The sequence below is a fragment of the Papio anubis genome, chromosome 10, assembly GCF_008728515.1.
Source record: "Papio anubis isolate 15944 chromosome 10, Panubis1.0, whole genome shotgun sequence".
Taxonomy (NCBI): domain Eukaryota; kingdom Metazoa; phylum Chordata; class Mammalia; order Primates; family Cercopithecidae; genus Papio; species Papio anubis.
The window spans coordinates 117,357,526-117,379,751 of NC_044985.1; the positions used below are offsets into that span (position 1 = coordinate 117,357,526).

The following is a 22,226-nucleotide window of genomic DNA, read 5'->3' on the forward strand; positions in this document are numbered from 1 at the left end:
AGTATTTAAGTGGAACAGATTAGGTAGAACAAACACTTTTGAAATATTTAAAAGCAATCTAAACAAGGCACAAAACAAAAGCAGTCACACAGTGTACCACCATAAAAGATAATTTGAAAACCCAGACAGACTCTGTTGGGATAAGGTAGTAATTATCAACCTAAATTATCTTTTAACCCGAACTAAAGTGAATGTTGTCTGTTCTAAAAGCTGGCAGACAAGCTCAGAAAATCAAAGGAAAGTAACGGTTAAGTTACAATCCCAAAGTTCTTGCTAAAGGATTAGGAAGAAAAAAATATCTTTCTCCATTGCCTGTCTCTACCTCCCCATCCCCTATGCCTCTATCCTCTCACTTTCTAACCTCTGTCTGGCCTTGCGTCTCTTCCTTTTCTCTCAGCCTAATTTACTTATATAGAAAATTACTTGGGAGTTAAATTTAACACGTGGGTACTTCATCAATCACCCTGGAAAGGTGATTTGTGCATTTTTCTCTTGGAAAGAAAGTAATCTGTGGTAATGTCAACTCTCTAATCAAAAGTATTATTTTATCAACAAACAGAAGAGTGTAGGGCATAACCCAAAGACAACACTGTTAACACTGTGTATGAGAACAGAGAGTAAAATATCGTTGTAGCTAATTTGTTTTAAGGTACAAAAAAGTATCAACAACTTGAAAGCTTTGAGTAATGAACTTTCTTTTCATTTTTTTTGGTTCTTTGGGTTTTTAAGTAATGAACTTTCTATATAGCCAAGCTTTTCTTTGATAGTTGAGAATTAACTCTTTTAAGCCTCAAACACCAATGCAGTCTGTCCCAGTAATGACAAAGAAATTTTCTTAGACTAATATTCCTAATAAAAATGATAAACTCTACGCAAAACAAGGAAAACGACTGTTGGGAAAGGAACCCAAAGTAGGCATAAAGTGAAGACATACTTCTTTAAAGAAGGGAAGCAAACCAGGCGAGTTCTGCACTCACCTACTACTACCCAGTTTGTAGCAGTGCACGGTGGAACAGATTTCAAGAAAAGGCAAGAGTCTTACTGGGCTGAGGGGACAGAATCTGAGAATAGCAGAGACGCGAGATCCCTCGAAACAGCCCCAGTTCTGTATCAAATCCTCCTAAATCCTTGGCTAACTCCTAAATGGTAGAATGGACAGCGCAGAGCCCAGCAGAGAGTATCAGTCAGGAGGTTCGACAGCTGAGCAGGGTTGCCTGCTGCCAAGAAGAAAGAACAAGGAGTTCAAGTCCTGCCAAATTAGAAAGAGATGGCAAACTTTTTCTTAAAGAGCCAGATGGTAAATATTTCAGAAGCAAAACTGAGAACATTACTTAGTACTCACTTCACCTTTTAAAAAGTAACCATTTAAAAATGTAAGGCATGTTCTTAGCTCAAGACTGTAAGAACAGGCAGCAGGCCACATTTTGCCCACAGGCCATTGTAACGGACCCACCCTAAAGCCCAAAATTTAACTTCCACAGACTCTAAAAGATTCAAAGGTAATTTGAGGGCTTGTTAGAATGCAATGCAAAGATCTTTAGAGAAAAATAACATAATCCAGAGTCTCCACAACACATCATCCACAATATGAGATTATATGGAGCAGGAGGGCAAGACATGGACAGATGATGGTCAAAGGATACAAAGCCTCAATTCAAAGGTAGGAATAAGTTGTTTTTCTTAAAAAATCTATTGCACAGTGTGGCAAATACAGAAAATAATAACATACTGTAGATTTCAAAATTGCTGAGAGTAAATTTCACCACAAAAAATAAATATTTGAGATGATGGATATGTTCACTGTTTGATTTAATTATTCTGTATTGTATCTGCATATTAAAACATCAATCTGTACCCCTACAAATATATACAACTAAAATTTATCAATTTGTAATTAAAAAATAAAAATTTATATTGAAAAGATTATATGACATGCAAAGAAACAGGACAATGTTATTCATAATCAAGAGATGGAATGGTCAATTCAAAAGAGAATAAAAGAGTCAGCCGGGCGCGGTGGCTCAAGCCTGTAATCCCAGCACTTTGGGAGGCTGAGACGGGCGGATCACGAGGTCAGGAGATCGAGACCATCCTGGCTAACACGGTGAAACCCCGTCTCTACTAAAAAATACAAAAAACTAGCCGGGCGAGGTGGCGGGCGCCTGTGGTCCCAGCTACTCCGGAGGCTGAGGCAGGAGAATGGCGTAAACCCGGGAGGCGGAGCTTGCAGTGAGCTGAGATCCGGCCACTGCACTCCAGCGTGGGTGACAGAGCCAGACTCAGTCTCAAAAAAAAAAAAAAAAAAAAAAAAGAGTCAACAGAATCAAATTCAGAATTAATCTAGCTATAATAGCAAATAGCTATTATAAATATGTTAAAAAATTTAAAGGAAAAGATGAATAGAATGGGTAAAGAGAAGGGGAACTTCAGCAGAGAAATGTACACTTTAAATAATAACTAAGTAGAAAGACTACAACTAAAAAGTATAATATCTGAAATGCATAGCTCATTTGGTGGTCTTAACAGAAGAGTGGCTCAGTAGAAGAAAAAATTAGCAAAGCTGAGGACAGGACAGATCAATGGAAATTGTCCAAATTGAAGCAGGAGAAGAAAAAAATGAAAGAACAAAACACCAGTCTGGCCAACATGGCAAAACCCTCATCTCTACAAAAAAATACAAAAAATTAGCTGGGTATGGTGACACATGCCAGTAATCTCAGCTACTCGGGAGGCTGAGGTTGGAGGATTGCTTGAGCTTGGGAGACAGAGGTTGCAGTGAGCCGAGACTGCGCCACTTCACTTCAGCCTGGGCAAGAGAGTGAGACCCTGTCTCAAACAAAACAAAACAAAAGTCCCCAGAACATCTAAGACCTGAGAGGAATTATCAAATGGTCGAATATATACAGTTGGTCCTCAGTATCTGCAGTTTCCAAATCCACAGATTCCACCAACCATGAATCAAAAACATTAAAATAAATAACAGTATAATAGTGAAAAATAATAAAAATTTAAAATACAGTACAACTATTTACATAACATTTATATTGTATTAGGTTTGTTTCCTTTTTTTTTCTTTTGGAGACAGGGTATCATTCTGTTGCCCAGTCTGCAGTGCGATGCATGATCATAGCTCACTGCAGCCTCAGACTCTTAGACTTAAGCAATCCCCTCACCCTAGCTTCCCGAATAGCTGGGACTACATGTGCGTACCACCACATCCAGCTAATTTTTAAATTTTTTTACAGATGGGGTCTTGCTACATTGCCAGGACTGGTCTTAAAATCCTGGGCTCAAGCTATCCTCTTGCCTAGACCTCCCTTTTGCTGGGATTACAGGTGTAAGCCACCACGCCCAGCCTATGTTAGGTATTACACATAATCTAGTGATAGCTCCAAGTATACAGGAGGATGTGACTAGACCATATGCAAATACTATGCCATTTCATGAAAGAGACTTGAGCATCCGCAGATTTTGGTGTCATCTGGGGGTTCTAGAACCAGTTCCCCATAGATATGGAAGGATGACTGTATATAGTTAGACTCCCAGAAAAAGAAAGAGAGATGAGGCAGAAAAAGAAATTGAAGAAATAATGGCCAAAAGTTTTTCCAAAATTTTAAAAAAGACTTTGGACCACAGATGTTAAAAATACTTAGCAATAAAATGTAAATAAACACAAGGAACACAATACCTAAATACATTATTGTCAAACTGCTGAAAACCAAAGATAAAAAGAAAATCTTAAAAGCAGACCAAGAAAAAGAAACATTACATTCAAGAGAATGAAATAAAAAATGACAGTTGGCTTCTCGTCCAACATACTGGAAGCCAGAACACAATGGGCCTCTCTAAAACACTGAGAAAAACACAAAGTGATTACCCTAGAATTCTGTATCTATCAAAAATATCACTAAAAAATGAAGGTAAAATAAACATTTTCAGACAAAATCTGAAAGCACTTTTCACCTGCAATTCTGAACTTCAAGAAATGCTAAAGGAAACTCTCTAGGTTGAAGGGAAATGATATTAAATGCAAACCTGGATAAACAATGAGCAATAAACTCCAGAAAAGATAAATATAAAACACTATTCTTTCCTTAATTTATTTAAAAATCACTAAAGTGTTTAAGCAGAGGTAGTAAAGTATAGTGGAATTTACATTATATGTAATAGTAAAATAGAAGAAGGCAATAGTAGGAAAAATGGGAAAGGGAAAATGAAATTATACTATTGTAAGCATCTTACAGTATACATAAAGTGGTATAATATTAATTTGTAATTTACCATATTAATTTATACATAGTGTAATCACTAGATGAAATTAAATACATAGATTAAAAAGCCAACAAAAGAGATAAAAATGGGACACTAAAAATTTATTAATTAATCCAAAAGAAGGCAGGAAAGGAACAAGAAAATAACAAAGAATAGAGGAGAAACAGAAAATAAATAGTAAGATGAGAGATTCAAACCCAGCCATACAAATTATATTAATGTAAATAACTAAACATTCTAATAAAAAGGAAAAGATTCTCAAACTCTCTGTCATCTGATAGAAAATAGAATAGCAGAGAAAATCAACACAAGCAAAGTTGTTTTCTTGAAAAGTTTAATAAACTTGATAAACCCCAGCAATGAAAAAGAAAGCTAAAAAAGACAAATTATCAATATCAGAAATGAAAAAGGAAACATAAGTTCCTATGCTACAGACACTGAAACGATAATATGGTGAGATTTTAAACAACTTTATGCCAACAAATTTGACACCTCAGATAAATGAACCAATTCCTTAAAAACCATAATTTTCCAAAATAAACAAGAACCAACTTCATACTGAGATACACATGTATAAGAAAGCTTATATGGCTACATTAATACCAGACAAGGTAGATTTCAAGGCAAGGAATATTAGCAGAGATAAAGACAAGCATTTCTGGTGTGGTGGCTCATGCCTGTAATCCCAGCACTTTGGGAGGCCAAGGTGGGAGGATCTCTTGAGCCCAGAAGTTTGAGACCAGCCTGGGCAACATACGGAGACACCATCTCTACAAAATAAAAAATTTAAAAAAGAATTCATAGCCCGGTGAGGCCAGGTGTGCCTGTAGTCTCAACTACTCAGGAGGTTGAGCTAGGAGGATCTCGTGGGCCCAGGAGATCGAGACTGTAGTGAGCTGTGATTGTGCTCCTACCCTTCAGTCTGAGTGACAGAGCAAAACTCTGTCTCAGAAAAAAGGCAAGTGTTTCACATCAGGAGGCAATAACAATACTAAGTGTGTATGCACCTAATAATATAGCTTCAGGAAGATACATGAAGCAAAAACTGTCAAAACTTTCTTTTAAAAAAATGAGACAAATCCACAATTATTGTTGGGAGATTTAAAATTCCTCAGTAATTAATAGAAAAGGCAAAACCATATATAATAAGAACAGAGAAGAAACAAAGAACACAATCAATTTGATCTAGTTGTCACTTGTGAAATGTTACTTCCAAAAACTGCAGAAAACAACTTCTTTAGTGAACACAGAACATTAAGCAGGATAGACAACACTATGAACCGTAAAACAAGTCCTAATAAATTCAAAAGAACTGAACTCATATAGAGTATGTTCTCAAAGTACAACGGCATTAATTAGAAATCAATTTACTGACATAACGAAAAGATAACTAGAAACCCCCTAAATATTAGGAAATTAACCAACACACCTCCAAAGAACCCAAGGGCCAAAGAAAAAATAAGAGAAATTAGAAAATATTTCAAACTGAATGAAAATGAAAGCTTATTGAATATAACTGTCTGACTATATTCAGCAATATAACTATATTCAACAATATAACTTGCTGAATATAACTAGTGCTTGGAAGAAAATTTAGAGCTTTAAAAGTGTGTATTAGAAGGTTTAAAAAAAACTGAGTTACCAACCCAAGCAGCTAGAAAAAGATGATCAAATTAAGTCCCAAGAAGTAGAAGAAAGAAAATACTTTAAAATAAGAACAGATATCCATGAAATAGAAAATAGAAAAGCAATAGAGAAAATCAATAGCATTACATCAAATTACATCTAAGGCAAAAGTTGGTTTCTTGAAAAGGTTTTTAAAAAATTAACTTGATGGCCAGGCGGATCACTTGAGTCCAGGAGTTTGAGACCAGCCTGGGTGACATGGCAAAACCCCATTTCTACAAAAATTAGCTAGGTGTGGTGGCACATGCCTGTAGTACCAGCTAGCTACTCAGGAGGCTGAGGCAGGAGAATCACTGGCGCCTGGGAGGCAGAGGTTGGAGTGAGCTAAGATCGTGCCACTGCACTCCAGCCTGGGCAACAGAGTATACCTCAACTCAAAAAAACAAACAAAAAAACCTTGATAATCCCCAAACAAGACTGTTGAAAAAACGTGAGAAAATAAAAATTATTAATATCAGAAATGAAAAATGGAACATAGCTTCAGGTTCTACAGACACTAAAAGGATAATGAGATATTTTGAACAAGTTTATGCCAATAAATTTGATACCCTAGATAAAAAGGCAAATTCTTTTACTAGAATTTTGTGTAAAAAAATCAAGTGAAATCTGGGTGAATATCTGAAGACATTTCTACAAGTAAAATGATAAGCTTTAGGGTATGAACTCTGACATTTTTTAGGAGTTGCTCCTCACTATTTTTGCTTACTTCTTGTTTCTATGATAAGTAACTCAGTAAGTAATACTTAATAAGTAACTTAGTTGGATTCTAGCCATTATACAAATATGGTGACTTTATTTTCACCTATTTTAAATATCTTTCTGCAAGGAATTCATGTTGTTGGGATCATAATGAAATTTCTTGGAACTAGAACTTCCCAAAACGATGCCATGTATTACCTTCCGCAGTGGTCCATGCTGTTTTCTGTACTTCTTGTTCCAAGATATTCCTATCTTTTTCAAGAGTTTCTGGCCCAGCTGATCAACAGGAATTATATTATTCTCCTCCTTATGAAAGAAACAGTCACTTAAGAAAATCTGATGAGAAATAATTCCATACTTACAAATTCAAAGAGACCAACAGGATTATGCCTAATTAAACATGCCTAGAACAGCAAACACGTAAGTTGATTCAATCACAGCTATTATAAAAAGCTTTTTAAAAACTGGTTAAGACTCAGTTGAGAAAACTTGGATTTTTGCTATTTTCCGTGTGCCACAGTTTAACCATTTGAAGAGCAATATCAAAAGTAGTCCAAGGTTTGGTAAATTCCCAACATTAAAAAGGAATTTTTCATTTAAATATGTCAATTACTGATATTAAACAAGAATTTTGGAAGAAATACATAAGTGCAAAAACAAAGATGATTAATGTCTTATCTAAATGTTTTGAAGTGTAAACAAGTTCTAAAAGGGGGTGAGATGTAGCTGTGACAGGCTGAATTGTATCTCCCCAAAATTCACATGTTGCATTTTTAACCTACAATATTTCAGAATGTGACTACATTTGGAGATTAGACCTTTAAAGAGGTGATTAAGGTAAAACGAGGCTGTTTTCCATTTTAGAGTAGGCCCTAAGTAAACCTGACTGGCATTATCAGAAGAAGACGAAGTTTGGACAAAGTAACACCAGGAAGCACACACACAGAAGAAACACCATGTGAGGACACAGGAAGAAGACAGCCATCTGCAAGTCAAGGAGAGAGGTCTCAGAAGAAACCTAAACTGCCAACACCTTGATCTTGGACTTCAGCCTTCAAAACTATCAGAAGATACATTTCTATCATCTAAGCCATGCAGTCTGTGGCATTTTGTCATGGCAGCCCTAGCAAATTCATACAGTCATCATAGATTGATATAATTAAAGTATTCAGCCCAGGTCCCTAGCAGGAAGTATAGCAAATCATTTATTAAGGATGAATGAATAAATGAAAGAAGACCTCACATATTTAAAACAGCATATTAAACAAACTTTAAAAGTTATATACTTGAGATATTATCAGTGACTACTAGGAATGAAAAAGGGGACATAATTTCAGGTCACACAGACATTAAAAGGATAATATGGAAATGTAATAAATTGCAAACAGCATTTAGTAAAGCTCAATTTGGTTTAAAATGACAATAATAGCCCAAAAAATCATAACCCAATTCCAATATATGTAAATAAACATAGAGAAAACAGAATGCAAAGAATATATATCAAAGTGCTTACAATAACTGTATCTGGCCTATTTATACTTCTCATCTTTTTTATATATTTTCTGTCTTTTTTTCTTGAATTTTCTACCATGAATATGTATTTCATTCATAACTAGAAAATCCCCACAAAAATCATTAAAATACAGATACAGAGAATGTCCTTAAGGAAAAAGACTATGAATGGTAATAATATCACATCTAGCAACTAAACTGCGTATATTCTTACATATATACACACATGCACACATACACACAATATATACATACACACAATTACTTACACACACATACTCTACCTCTAATAAGATTGCTTTTAGAATCATCAGTGGATGATCAATCTCTTCTTCACTCTGGAGATCTTTCAGATTCACATCTGGCTTACTTTTTTCCTCCTAGGAAGGAAAACAACATGAGTTTCTATCACTAACCACTTAAAAAGTAACAAAATAGGAATGTTGGCCAGGCATAGTGGATCCCACCTGTAATCCCAGCAATTTGGGAGGCTGAGGCAGAGGGACTGCTTGAGCCCAGGAGTTCAAGACCAGCCTGGGCAACACAGACCAGGATACTCTACAAAAAATAAAAAAAAAATTAGCCAGGAGGTTAAGGTGGGAGGAGTGCTTAACCCCAGGAGGTCAAGGCTGCAGTGAGCCGTGATCACATCACTGCACTCCAGCATGGGTGACAGAGCAAGAAGTTACCAAAAAAAAAAAAAAAAAAGAAAAAGGTTTCAAGATGATGAAACGGCGGTAAAAACATCACAATAATCTGCATATGCTTGGAATCAGGCAGACCTTGCTTTGAATTCCAGCTCCTCGTTGAGTATTTTCCAGCTTAGCACTACTTTAGCTACATTTTACATAATTTGATATGTGGAGTTTTCATTAAAATTCAGTTCAAAGTATTTTCCGGTCTTCGTCCAGTATGGTCTCATTCACTTGTGCTGACCTAAGGAAATTCTACTCATCTTTGCAGGCCAGGCTCAGCTTAAATACTCCTTTCTATTTCCTGATCATCTAAGTTTTCACCCCATTTTATGAAGGTATTGGGGAACATGTCAAAATTCCCCTGGTAAGTTATTTTCATTGCCTTTTTTTTCTATACATGCCATCTTCCAAAAGTATTTTAAATTGACTTAAAACCAGAAATATAGATAGTCATAAACAATGCAAGCCAAAAATAAATGATCAATAAGTGATGGAAAAATATGGCAGGCCAGATACAATCATCCTGCTACAAAATTACTAAAAATGGTAGATAAAGTAAAACAAAAAACAAATAAAAACATCTTAAACACACTATGGCTTGCAAGAACATCAGGGAAAACTCTTCCGAGGTCAAAAAGTGAAATGGGAATGTGGGGAAGAAATCCAGAGATGAGGCCTCTGGCTCTGCAACTGCTATAGCCAGAGTAGTTAGGTTCCCCCCAAATTCGTACGTTGAAACCTAATCACCAGTGCAATAGTATTATGAGGTGGGGTCTTCAGGAGATAATTAGGTCACAAAAGATGAGCCTTCGTGAATGGGATTAGTGCCTTTATAAAAAAGGCCTGAAGGAGTATTGTTTGACCTTTCTGCCATGTGAGGACACAGCAAGAAAGTGTCATCTATGAAGCACAGCAAGTCTTCACAGACACAAAATCTGCTGGTGCCTTAATCTTGACTTCCCAGCCTCCAGAACTGTGAGCAATAAATTTCTGTTGTTTATAAATTACCCAGTCTAAGTGTTGTGATAGAGCAGCCTGAACCTGAATGGACTAAGACACTGATCTTGCTGACGCTGAACTTCCATTTTGATGCCCATACAGGACAGAGTTGGGGAAAGAAAGCCTAGGCCTACCCAAAGAGGGGAGTCGAGGGACTCATCTTTCAAACAACCATCAATTCTCCAATTCTCTGACATCAACTAGGTGTCACACAATTGTATTCAATTCTGACACTATCTGGTGATAGCACAGACTCCGTAAGTTGAGGACTCAGTCCCGTAAGACTGTCCCCTACTTCAAACACAAACCACATACGGGGTCCCTAGGGTACTCACATTTCTGCCTAGCTGAACACAAATTCTAGGGTTCCCTTCACCCCAACTCAAGTTCATAATTTTCTGGAATAACAGTAAGAACTCAGGAACTTACACTACACTTTATTATAAAAGATATAAATGAATAGCCAGATGGAGACAGACATAGAGCAAGGTCCAGAAGGGCCCAGAGTTCAGGAAACTGTTTCTGTGGAGTCGTGCTGGCCACCCTCCCAGCATGAAAATGTGTTCACCAACCCAGAAATGCCCCAAACCTCATTTTTCAAGAGGTTTCACTGAAGTTTCATTACAGAGGCATGATCAATTAAACAAATCACTGGTCATTGGTGACTGAACTCAATTTCCTGTCTCTCTCCCCTCCCCAAGGTCAGGGAAGCAGGGTTGTAAGTTTCAACCCTCTAATAATGGACTGGCTTCTCTGGCAACCAGCCTCCATCCTGAGGCATCTAAGAGTGACTTCATTAACATCAACTCAGATATAGTGGAAAGGGCCCATTATGAATAACAAAAGACACTCCAATCACTCAGGAAATTCCAAGGAGCTCTGTGCTAGGAACAGGAACTGGAAAGGATGACCAAATATATACTTTTTAATATATCACAATGATAAAATGCAGCAAAAAGCTGGAATCCCTAAATGGCTATACCTTCAATATAAGCACAACCTAGAGAAAAATCCACCTTACAATAAAGGACAATGAGGAACTGGCTTGCCTTGACCTTGATACTGGATGAAGGGGGAAAAATGTCCTTAAATCACAAGTAGGTCCTCATGTGGGTTTGTGTCCCAAATTCCTACTGGTTGTTTTGCTCTAAAACCATCAAGTTGATTTTAATGTTGTTAAGGGCTGGTAGTGATCCCAGGCTTGTGTTAGAGACAAACACAAATCTTTCTTGGAAGAAGGCACTTTTAACTCAGTCCTCAAATTACTCCCATCAATCAAGTTCTTAAAAAGCAAACAAACAAACAAAGCAAGAAGCCTACAGTCCACCATACCAAAATCACAAGGAAATAGAATCAGCAACATCAGAAGATAACCAAGTCAGACCTACAAAGTCTTCAGATGCTGCAATTATCAGAGAGAAAATAAGAAAATAGGTATGTTTAACGTGCTTGAAGAAATTTATGACAATGGAATAAGAGATTTAAAAATGACAGGAGAGAAGAGGCAAATCGGCATTGTAGGGATGACGCTTGAGCCTATGAGCCCAACATATGACAAGTTGATCCAGGTGACATATAGGCTGGGCCCAGTCCTCCTCCACTCTGCCAGTGTCTGACCCTGGCCATGTTGGGACAGATTGGTCCAGTCATAGAGCTGCCAACTGGGTGCTGTCATGGAGCCTTCTTTGCCCCACTTCCTCAAATGTGCAAGATGATGTTCCAAATGATGCCAACCATCTGTGAAGCCGAAGTCCCCCCAGGAAGTTGGAGGCATGGATCAGGCTCCTCTTTATAGCCACATCTACATTTATGTTTTGCAGTTAGTGGCCTCCATGCTAGAAGAAAGGGATCATCTTCTAGGCACACTAAGAGAGACTAAAATGTTAGCTTTAACCCAGGGAAAATTACATGAGGTTGGTCCTGAAAACTACTCCCTACAGGCAGTACCTACTAAAAGAACTCCATGTATGCAGAGCACAGTTCCTTGAAAGGGAAGAAGTAATTGCTGAACTGTAAGTAGAAAGAACACTACCCGGCTACAATTAGAATATTTGGGACCCTTCGTGGGCACAGGGGATCTGTCAGAATAATGGTGGTAAAAGAGACAAACACAGTGTCCACCAGATATATCTACTGCAGGTGAAATTCTTAAAACACAAAATCATTATCTGAACAGCATGAAGCTCTGGATGAAAAGCTAGTGATTTTTAAAGAACAGAACAATAAGAAAAAAAATTACATGGGATGCTTGACAGCCATTAACAAGAAAACATACCAAGCACAATATTCTATTGTTCTCTAAGCCCCAAGGAAGACCCTGCTAAGGTGTTACAGCTTCAAAAAATGGACAGGCAGTGCAGAGATTGATGCCAAAGGAAGGAATGCCTGCTGCCCTTCGAGTCATGTCACAGAACTGTGAAGAGATCCTGATGCTGCTAGAAAGAAGCTGATCAATTCTGAAGAAATGAGCACAAAACTGCACAAGAGATGTCCAGGAAACCACAACCCAAAAGAAAGTCAAGGAAGAGAGAATCACTACTCTGAAAACATGCTGTCTTACCAGAGTGTGAAGCTGCCTTTGTGCATGACCTCAAAGATAAACGTGAAGATGAAATTGCAAACAGATATTTTATGCATCAACAAACTGAGGATAAATATTGCCAGCTAGAAAAATACCTCAAATCTTCAAACTGGCTGAGCAAAAACTGTAGCAGCCATTGAGGTGGCTGGGCTGACAGAGAGGCTGGGAGCACTTCCTAAGACTGAAGAGAGACACAGCAATATTGAAAAAAGTCACAACAGTTGGAGGCACAACCGGAAGAGAAGAGCCACGAACTGCAATGGGAATGGGCAAGGCAAAAAAAATGAACACCATAATAAACATTTACCAGACCTGGTGACAAGCTTCCATCAGAATCTAATGAAAGGCTTCATCTTAGAGAGCAAAATAAAGCCTATCTGATAATTAAGGGGAGTTTAAGGCAGAGTGAGAAGGCCACTTTCTTAAGGATTCTCTACTATGGTAAACTAAAAATACAAGAAGGTAGTTCAAGGGAAAGTATAGTAACACAATACGGATCAGCTCAAATTAAACATGGTAACGTTGAGGGCTGAAACAGTCGATGAGGATAACAAGTGTCTCACTTCATCTAATTGGGAAGGCGCCCGACAAGATGGTGTCTTGGCAAATGTGGCACAAGCACTTGAGAGCAATGCTTGTACAGCTTTCCCAAGCCAGAAGGGGAGTTCCATTCACTGCAGTAAGTAAAAGAAATGAAGGCAAAGGATTTCGACAGGTAAAACAAAACCGTCTTTTTCCATAGATGACTTCAACATAAGAGTATTTAGCAATATTATTGGTTGTTAGTATATACACTGTTTAATATTTTATATATTTTAGTATATAAAATCAACATACTAAAGAAAGCTGCATTTCAATACACCAGCCACAAACACTCCAGAAAACACAAAATTGAGGCATAGACCATCTCCCTGGTAAACATGTTCCTGGTAGAACACAGTTTGACTTTTTTCATATCCAAACTTTACAGAACATATATCTCTCAATATGTTCCAAATACAACTGATAGAACGTCAGAAATACAGATGAACGTTTTGAAAAGCTGGCTGAGTGTCGTCAAAGGGACTGTGCATCTTGGATACTGCTGGCACCATGATATGCCATATTACAACTAAATGTGGAGCAAGTATTTGTCAACAACAGCATTCACTTTCTGATAATAGGAAGCTACGCTTCAAGCATTTTACATCCTAACATGATGGTTTGTGACTTACCTATAGACGTTTTACTGTGTTTGGGGTTGATGTGTAATAGATTATAATTTCCTAGGAACTAGACACCAGTTAGCACTTTCCCTCGGAACATCTGTAAATTTTTTTTTCGAGAAATATTATAAAACATTTTAGTAAGACATTAAAGGGACTTTAGAAAATGAAAAGGTATATCTTGTGCACATATGAAGACCGGAAATCCCATTGAGTATGTGTGTGTATATGTGTATGTGCACACACATGTGCATCTGTGAGACTACTGACAAGGTGATTCTAGAAATGTACACAGAAGCATAAAAAATGAAGACAGGTCCCACACTCCTGAAAAATAACGGCATGTAGGGAGACTTGTCCTACCAGAGATCAAGATTATTATAAAGCTATGGAAATTGACAATGTATTTGTCCAGGAATAGAAAAAAATGAACAATGGAATAGAGAGCTGAAAAACAGACTCACACAAAAATGAACAGTAGACATAATAGAACTGGCAATAGTAGATTGGTAGAGAAAAACTGATTACTCAATAAGTAGAAATGGGTAATTTTTTCAAGTGGAAAAAAATCCTTCTTATACCTCTCACAGGAAACCATTCTAGGAAGATCAAAGTTTTAAATGTCATTCAATCAGTGATTATTGAGCACTGTTTCAAAGAGCAACCATGAAAGACATGACTACGCAGTCATATTATAATAAACAGGACAAAATTCACCCTGGTCTTAAATCCTATTGTGCAAGCTATAGACATGGGATTTATTGTTTTTATCACATGTTCACCTACCATCTGCAGGATACAAAATTAATATTGTGTGTTATCTAAATCAATGCTCATTTTATTTTTCAGAAAAAATTAAATAATGGTCAGCTATAGGAATTGTGCTATCTCTTTATGATAATGGAGTAACTGTATAGGTAAGGAATGGTTCCAGATTAGAGGAGATATCAGAGATAACTAAATACCATGCTTGACACTGGATTTGACACTAGAGTGGGGGAAAAATTGCCATGAAGGATGTGAACTGGAAACTGATGGAATCTGAACATAACTAAGTATTAGACAACAGTATTATATCTATGTCAGAAGATCCTGATTTTAATCAATGTTCATGTAAGATAATATCCTTGGTATTAGAAGATAAACACTTAAGTATTTAGTAGTAAAGGGACCTGGTGTCTTCAACTTAATTTCAAACGGTTCGCACTAATAATGATAATGTTAATGATGTGTGTCTGTGTATACACATGCACAAATGTGGCAAAATGTTCATCAGAGAATCTAGGTAAAGGGTATACAGGAGGTGTTTTTACTATTCTGGTAATTTTTCTGTATGTGTGAAATTATTTAGAAATAAAAATTTAAAACTTGTATCTGTATTAACTTTCAGTGCCTATCAAAGTTTTCTACAGAGTGGATATAAAATAAATGGTAAACAAAATATCCTCAACAAAATAATAGGAATAGAAAAGAAATTGCAAAGATATTTCTAAATAAATTTCTATACGTACTCGAAATTGCCAGTTTCCCAAATGATCAACATCTTTAATATATACATGGTAATGGCCTCCGTAGCAGCCACCTTTGTGTATAATAACTGAGAAGAGGTCATACATATATTCTAAGTCATCCAATTCATTCTAAAAGAAAAAAGAACATAAATATTGATACAGTTTTCATAAAATGCTAAGATAATAATCAAAAGAAAAAATAATTTCAACTACTGAAACTAATAAGAAACTTCACTGTTGTTAAGAGTAAAGATGAATTCAAGTAATTGGCTTTAAATTTAAAATTAATTAATTTTAAATTGATCTAATGGCCAGTCACACTACACCAATCAAATTCTGCCTCTTAGCCGACCATGAACACATGTACCTGAAAAATACATTACTTTTATGTACTTTGGCTAAGACCATGTAAGCCAATAAAACAATGAAACATGTTACCCTATCAGTGATTCTGTTGCAGAAATTTTTAGCAAGAGAAACCCATCTTCGTACAATACCTGTTTATGCTATTTTATAGATGCACTCTTCTTTTAAAATGCATCACCTTTTTTTAAATTGATACATATCTAGTTTAAACTGTCCTCTATTTCAACTAGGTTGTCATGTGCCTCAAAGTCAAAGCCAGATCAACTATCACCCCTCCTGACACTAGAGTCCTCTGTATAGAATAAGAACTTAGTAATTATGACTATCATTTGGTTTTGTTTAGAGGCAGTTTAGTGGAAGAGGTTCTTTCTTGTTTTATTAATTCTATGATCAACATTTTCTACAATCAATATGCTCCATAATCATGAGTGATCTAACAGATGTACTCCTACACTAGCAATTAAAAACAAAATAAAACAAAAAGCTACTCTAGATTAAGAGGTACTTTAAAGATGTTTGTTTAAATTTCTGATGCAGAAGAAAAAAGAAGCCTTTTTTACACCTGAGGGATCTAAAACTACATGATATAAGCTCTCTTCTGGCTTTGACATCTAAACTCAGTCAGCGCTCATCTGTGATGTTCAGATGTACATATGGTGGCCCCTTGATGGGTGTTGGTTATTTTAAGAATTTATTTGCTTAAAATATTAAACTTTTTAAGTGGGCAGCAGTTTAAAATGTCTAGTACAGGCAAAAGACAAGGTGTATACAAAGATGCACAGTGATTTTTTTCCATTAATACAGAAATCCAAAAGTAAAATTAATGTGAACTTCCTAGATAAGTGCTCAATTTATTCACTTATTTCAGTTTTGTTACATCAAAGTATGTTAAAATCATGTGACAAACTATCTTTTATAAAACAAGAAACAATTATATTAACTAACTCTGGGAAAATTATTTATTTGGGTATGTCAATAATAGCCTCGGGGCAACAGAATATTAGAACCTTTGAGTGGTACTTCAAACAACAACAACAACAACAAAATTCAAAAAGCTCAATAATTTGGCTTGAAGTAAAGGAAGGCCCATGTGTGAAGATCCTGAATTTAAGAAATGTTTATAAAAAGATTACTTTTTTTACACAGAAACTCAATAGCTAGCTAATAAATGTTCTATTCTGAATAAACATGTAAGAATGATTTGTGATAAGAAATAATTACTCATTTCACCCAGACCTTGGCATGTACAGCAATGTTATAAAAAACATTTTTAAATGGCTCATAAAGTAGGTTGGTTTTGTAACTAATTTGTTTTCAAAACCTCTTCTTTCCCTATATCTTAAGGATTACAAATTCTAGACTAGCGAATTTCCATTTGCCTCTTGACTTTCTAGATGCATAAATTCATTATTACATGTAAAATAAACTAAATCCAAATCAGTGGTACCAATTAATCGTAAGTTTTCTAAATGCAGGGTAACTTCTAATTTTGTTCTTAAATTTTCATTTCAAATATTTTAAAGAAGGGTTTAATAAAAAGAAGGGAACAAATCTATACTTTGGAAATTCAAAATGACTGTAAATAAATCAGTGGTACTTGAACAGGGTCAATCTTGCCCATGCTGTCCTCCCAGGAGACATATTTGGCTCTGTCTGAAGACAGTTTTGGTTGTCACAACTGAGGGAGGGGGAGTGAGGATGCTACTGTCATCCAATAGGTAGAGGGCAGGGATGCTGCTAAACACCCTAATGCATGAGACAGTCTCCCACAACAAAGAATAATTTAACTCAAAATGTCAATAGTGCCAAGGTTTAGCGATTCTCACAATAAACCAACTGAAAATCAGGTCAATAATAGATTCAGTCTTGAGAGGGGAAAAGAAAGAATTTAAAAATAAAATAGTTCAAACCTGTTCACAAAAGGGCTTGAGATTGATCCGGAGAGGGAATGTATAACAGCTGGTTTCCTTGTAGCGTTCGCATTTCACAAAATCAAAATTAAATCTTAGTAATGAAACAGTAAGAAAAGGAGGCAGCTTACGTAATTTGGCCGACTGTTAAAAGAAAAATTTACAAAGCTTTTTAAAAACAGGGTTACATAAAAGGATACATAATGTTTCCTAAAGTCTGAAAAAACAACCTATGACACAGGTCTAAGAGAAATATTACATCAACTCATTACCTTGGATTCAACATAACTCGATATCAACTCATCTATTTTATGGGTCTAAAGGTAGAGCCACTCATTTGTGCTTACAATTAATAATTTATAAGCTAGTTTTATCTTTAGTGTTGATATCCTGAAATAGTATTTGATGACTGGTGCCTATTTCCTGCCCAATTTCTGGCCTTTCACTTTCATCCTTGGTGTCTCCACTTTACCTGGCAGGTCTACAGTTCTTTTTAATCAGTGAAGAACTGGAACTGTCAACCTGAGACCTATTAACCTGTTTTAAAGGATCTGAAATGATAAAAAACTGCATGTGCATATGTATTTTTTCTGAGGAGAAGAATCATAGCTTTCATGAGACTTGCAGAAGGCCTCTAACTTCCCCAAGGGCTAAGATCTATTGATTGGGATTAAGCTGCTTTTTAAGAGTATCAGCTGTGCCCAGCCTCTGGGATTACTGGTCTGTGAGGAGAAAAAAGTCCTCCCTGATATATAAAATTACCCATAATCATATATCTCTAACAGTGCTAAAAATACATTTTAAAAAACAGCTCCACAAATCTAGTGGGTAAAAAACAAGTTGAATGAAAAAAAACAAAAACAAAAAAAAAACCCCAGCAATATAACAACATGGTAGATTTTCAAACAAGCTCTAAAAATGCATCTAAAAAAACTGAGTAACTCAACTATAATGTGGCTGAGAAAATACTGCTTAGGACAAGAAAATCTGCATTTATTTAGCAGTATAGTCAAACATAAACTTAGAATGCAACAAATCCAATGCATAGAATATAAATTTAGAAGTATCAAGATCAAAAAACTTCTACTGAAAGAGAATTAAAGAAATGCGATAAAAGGTATATTTAAAAACTACATTTGTTTAGCAAAAGGTTCTTATTTGTTAACGTGAACATGAAGTCTAACCAAAAGCTGAATGTGTAGGTCTCTAACACTATTCCAAACTCTGAAGTTCATACACCAAAGGTGAAATACAAAATAAGCAAATGATGAACCTCTCTCTTTGGGTTTGATAAAGGGGCAAAAACTGGATGGAAATACAGGTGAAACAGTATAAAGCTCAATCTTCCTGTGAAAGCTATAGGCATAGGGTGTAAGGTTTTATTATTGTTTCATCTATAATCTCCAGGATACAAAATCAGTATTGTGTATTATCTAAATCAATGCTCATTTTATTTGTTGGAAAAATTCAATAATTGTCAGCTATAGGAATAATGCTATCTCTGTCATAATGAAGTGACTGCATAACATAAATATGTCTCTTATGGTAGCTGTTTAAGACAATGTTCAGTAACCACTGAGTGAACTGAGCTCAAGTTGATGATGTTTATGAACAGCTCATCACATCACCCATGGCAGTGGGAACGTCACCACTGCAGATAATAACGACAGTAGCAGGGTTGATGCCATATTGGCCATAGGTACAAGAAGCTGAGAAGGAAGGCCAGAGAAGGTTAGAGACAGCACATCCAGACCAGAGGAAATGGTATTAATATACATACGTAGATATAGATACATTTATCTATAATAATCATTTTTATATTAATGTTAATGAATTACTAGTATTTAGCAATTAACTAGCATTGGTAATGCTTTTGGTGGAAATTAAGGGTGTAAAAAATACATTAAAGAACAATTCCATAGTGAGAAATCACAGGGAATTGTGAAAAGGAAATATAAATGAATGGCTGCTAGAAGATAAAGTGGGAAAAAAAACCTACAAAACATTTTTTAAAAATCTGTCCTCCAAAAAGAGTTATTCAGATGTCAGTCTCCCTTAGAACAAATAGATATCCTGGACCCAAAAGGGTTGGCCAGTAAAGCACAGAGAGAGACCTCACATCAGTACTGGGATAAAACACCAATACGTGGCACAGGGATTTTCAGAAAGGCCAAAGTGCTGATATAATAAATCCCTGCCATATCAGAAAAGAGCTGGAATGCGCAAAACTTAGGATGCATGAAAATAACACCAGGGAGGTGTTCCACTAAGCTAAACAGTAGTTGTCTCTCATTTCTCCTCTTATCAAAGTGTCTCTTCTTTCCTGGAAAGGAAAATAACTATGAATTATACTACAGGAATGGCTACTGATATATGAATGTGATGAATAAATTTGAGAAATGTCAGAATTCTATGTTTATTGGTTTGTTTTACTTTTCTCTCTCAGCTCTCACATGGCAAAAGATATCAGTTGCTTTAGTCCTGACCTTCTTTTGTCTTATATTTTGCTTGACTGTACAGAAAGAAAACCAGAAGCATTCTGTTAAACTCCTTAATTAGCAAGTTAAATACTCCCACCTGGCGGAGGAGGTAAGTCTATATTGGATTTGCCAGAGTGAGGAAGAACATGTCAAGATTATAAAATAACTGTATATTAAGAAAATGAAGAAAGCCATCTATTTTCATAGTAGTAAACAAAGAAAGTAGTAAACAAAGAAAGTAGTAAACAAAAGGAAAGCTCAACAAGCTTCTCAATGGCAGAAATAAAAATATATACATCTCTTTTCACAACAGTAATTGCAAAAAGGAGGGATACTTACGAAACACTGAGGTACAAATAAACTTTTCCCCAGAGAGAAGGAAGTTGGGTGTACTGTTGGGCTGAAAGCCTTAAAAATTCTTTATTGTAAAAAATTAAAATACAGATAATGATGTAAATATCTTTTCAATCCTTAGTGTCAACAGCTTCAAGTATATCCTCAAGACTTTTTCATACAAGTTGACTTATACTAAGTACAAAGTGGGGACCCTGGGAAAAAGCAGGTATCTGTCTTTACCTTTGCTGCTTTAACCAGCCTGTCACAAGTTCCACAGTGGTACAAGTTGTCACAATCAAAAACTTCCTCTTCTACATACATGTTCCAGAGAGCATCTTCCAAACCAGATACATTTTTGACTGCTACTGTTAGATCTAAGAAGTCTTCCTGAAATAGACATGAATATAATATTGAAAAACAATTTCAGAGGTTTACAAACACATAAACACATCACCAACTCACACATATATTGGGAATAATCAGATATATGTTTTCTAAAACACTACAAATAAAGACGTAGATCTCCTGATTAGATGTTGTGAAGTTCATAACGCTAAATATCCTTCTTTTGAAATAGAACTATAATTTAGCTTAAAATATATCAGAAAAAAATTGATAAGAAAAGTTTATGAATTTACTGCAGATGCAATAAAATGTTTTATGAGGAAATATAAACCACAATAAAACACATATCTGAATTCAGAAGTGCATATATACAAGGTACACAGTACTGTTTTAGACTCTAGACTAGACTATAAGAGCAAGGGCAGGGTTGAATTTTCTAATGTAAACTCCATTTCTTTATCTTCTTTTGCTAGGGTTGCCTTAAGATATACTGAAGAAGTTATAAGGAAAGAAATTATATGACCAGCCTGGTCAATATGGTGAAACCCCATATCTAAAAATACAAAAAAATTAGCTGGGTGTGGTGGTGCATGCCTGTAGTCCCAGCTACTTGGGAGGCTGAGGCAGGAGAATTGCTTGAACCTGGGAGGCGGAGGTCGCAGTGAGTCGAGATTGCGCCACTGCACTCCAGCCTGGGCAACAGAGTGGGACTCCATCTCAAAAAAAAGAATTACATTAAGCTAGGATAAGAAGGTCTTCCTATGAAAATTCAAGAGAATATTTTGTAAAAAGAGGGTTTATGAAATCTGCTATAACTACATTTGAATCACAATATTTCTAGTAATAAGCACTTACAATTTGGCAAATGTAATTCATATTTATAGTTCTGTATGTGTGTGCAACAGCTTTATTTTAAGAGATTTTGGGGAATGAAAATGATTAACTCATGGTGAAAATTTTAAGTACTAAAAGTAACATTTATACAGTATATGGTTTATAATATATATGTGAAAAGTTAATGTCTTTAATTTATAATGGTCTTACATATATTGTTTTGAAAATACTGATTTACTACATCATAGCTAAGTCAAGCATGCAGTAATTCAAAAACACACACAACATCTTAATTATTTCCAAACTTAAAAAATCACTTTTTTTTTTTTTTGAGACGGAGTCTTGCTCTGTTGCCAGGCTGGAGTGCAGTGGCGCAATCTTGGGTCACTGCAACCTCCGCCTCCTGGGTTCAAGCAATTCTCCTGCCTCAGCCTCCTGAAAATCACATATTTTTATATCTATTTTCAAAAAAGCAGTTAACACTTTGAAAATGGTAATTTTGTCCTCATACAAATACACAAACTTTCTTGGCATAAATAATCAAAGCAGCCTTTTATTAAAGGATCAGTGATGAATTTAGTGATAAAAATCATTGACTATATAAGATTTGTAGGGCAAACAGGATTGTATTTACATGAGGAAATTTCCAATTAGATTAAAAGGGCAATATGTGTCATTACAAAGAACTGAAGGTTATACTAATTAACACAGGATTACAATAGCTTTATATATAATATATAAACGGAAGCACACATATATAAATGAACGTTCTGAAGAATATTAATAAACTAAATC

At 35.8% G+C, this 22,226-nt stretch overlaps 1 protein-coding gene across 5 annotated transcripts in view; it reads right to left on the reverse strand.

Annotated features, from left to right (window-relative positions):
• USP40 (ubiquitin specific peptidase 40) overlaps positions 1-22,226 on the reverse strand; it is a 94,722-nt gene that overhangs the window by 63,664 nt on the left and 8,832 nt on the right. For all 5 annotated transcript variants that reach the window (XR_004176657.1, XR_004176656.1, XM_031651618.1 and 2 more), the window contains 5 exons: positions 20,493-20,639; positions 17,437-17,580; positions 15,161-15,289; positions 8,454-8,549; positions 6,856-6,963 (listed from right to left, as the gene is read on the reverse strand). Coding sequence is in view for 3 of the 5 variants with exons in the window: in XM_031651618.1 (XP_031507478.1) it covers positions 6,856-6,963; positions 8,454-8,549; positions 15,161-15,289; positions 17,437-17,580; positions 20,493-20,639 (624 nt within the window). In the remaining 2 variants the exon portion in view is untranslated. The remainder of the gene's footprint in view (positions 1-6,855; positions 6,964-8,453; positions 8,550-15,160; positions 15,290-17,436; positions 17,581-20,492; positions 20,640-22,226) is intronic.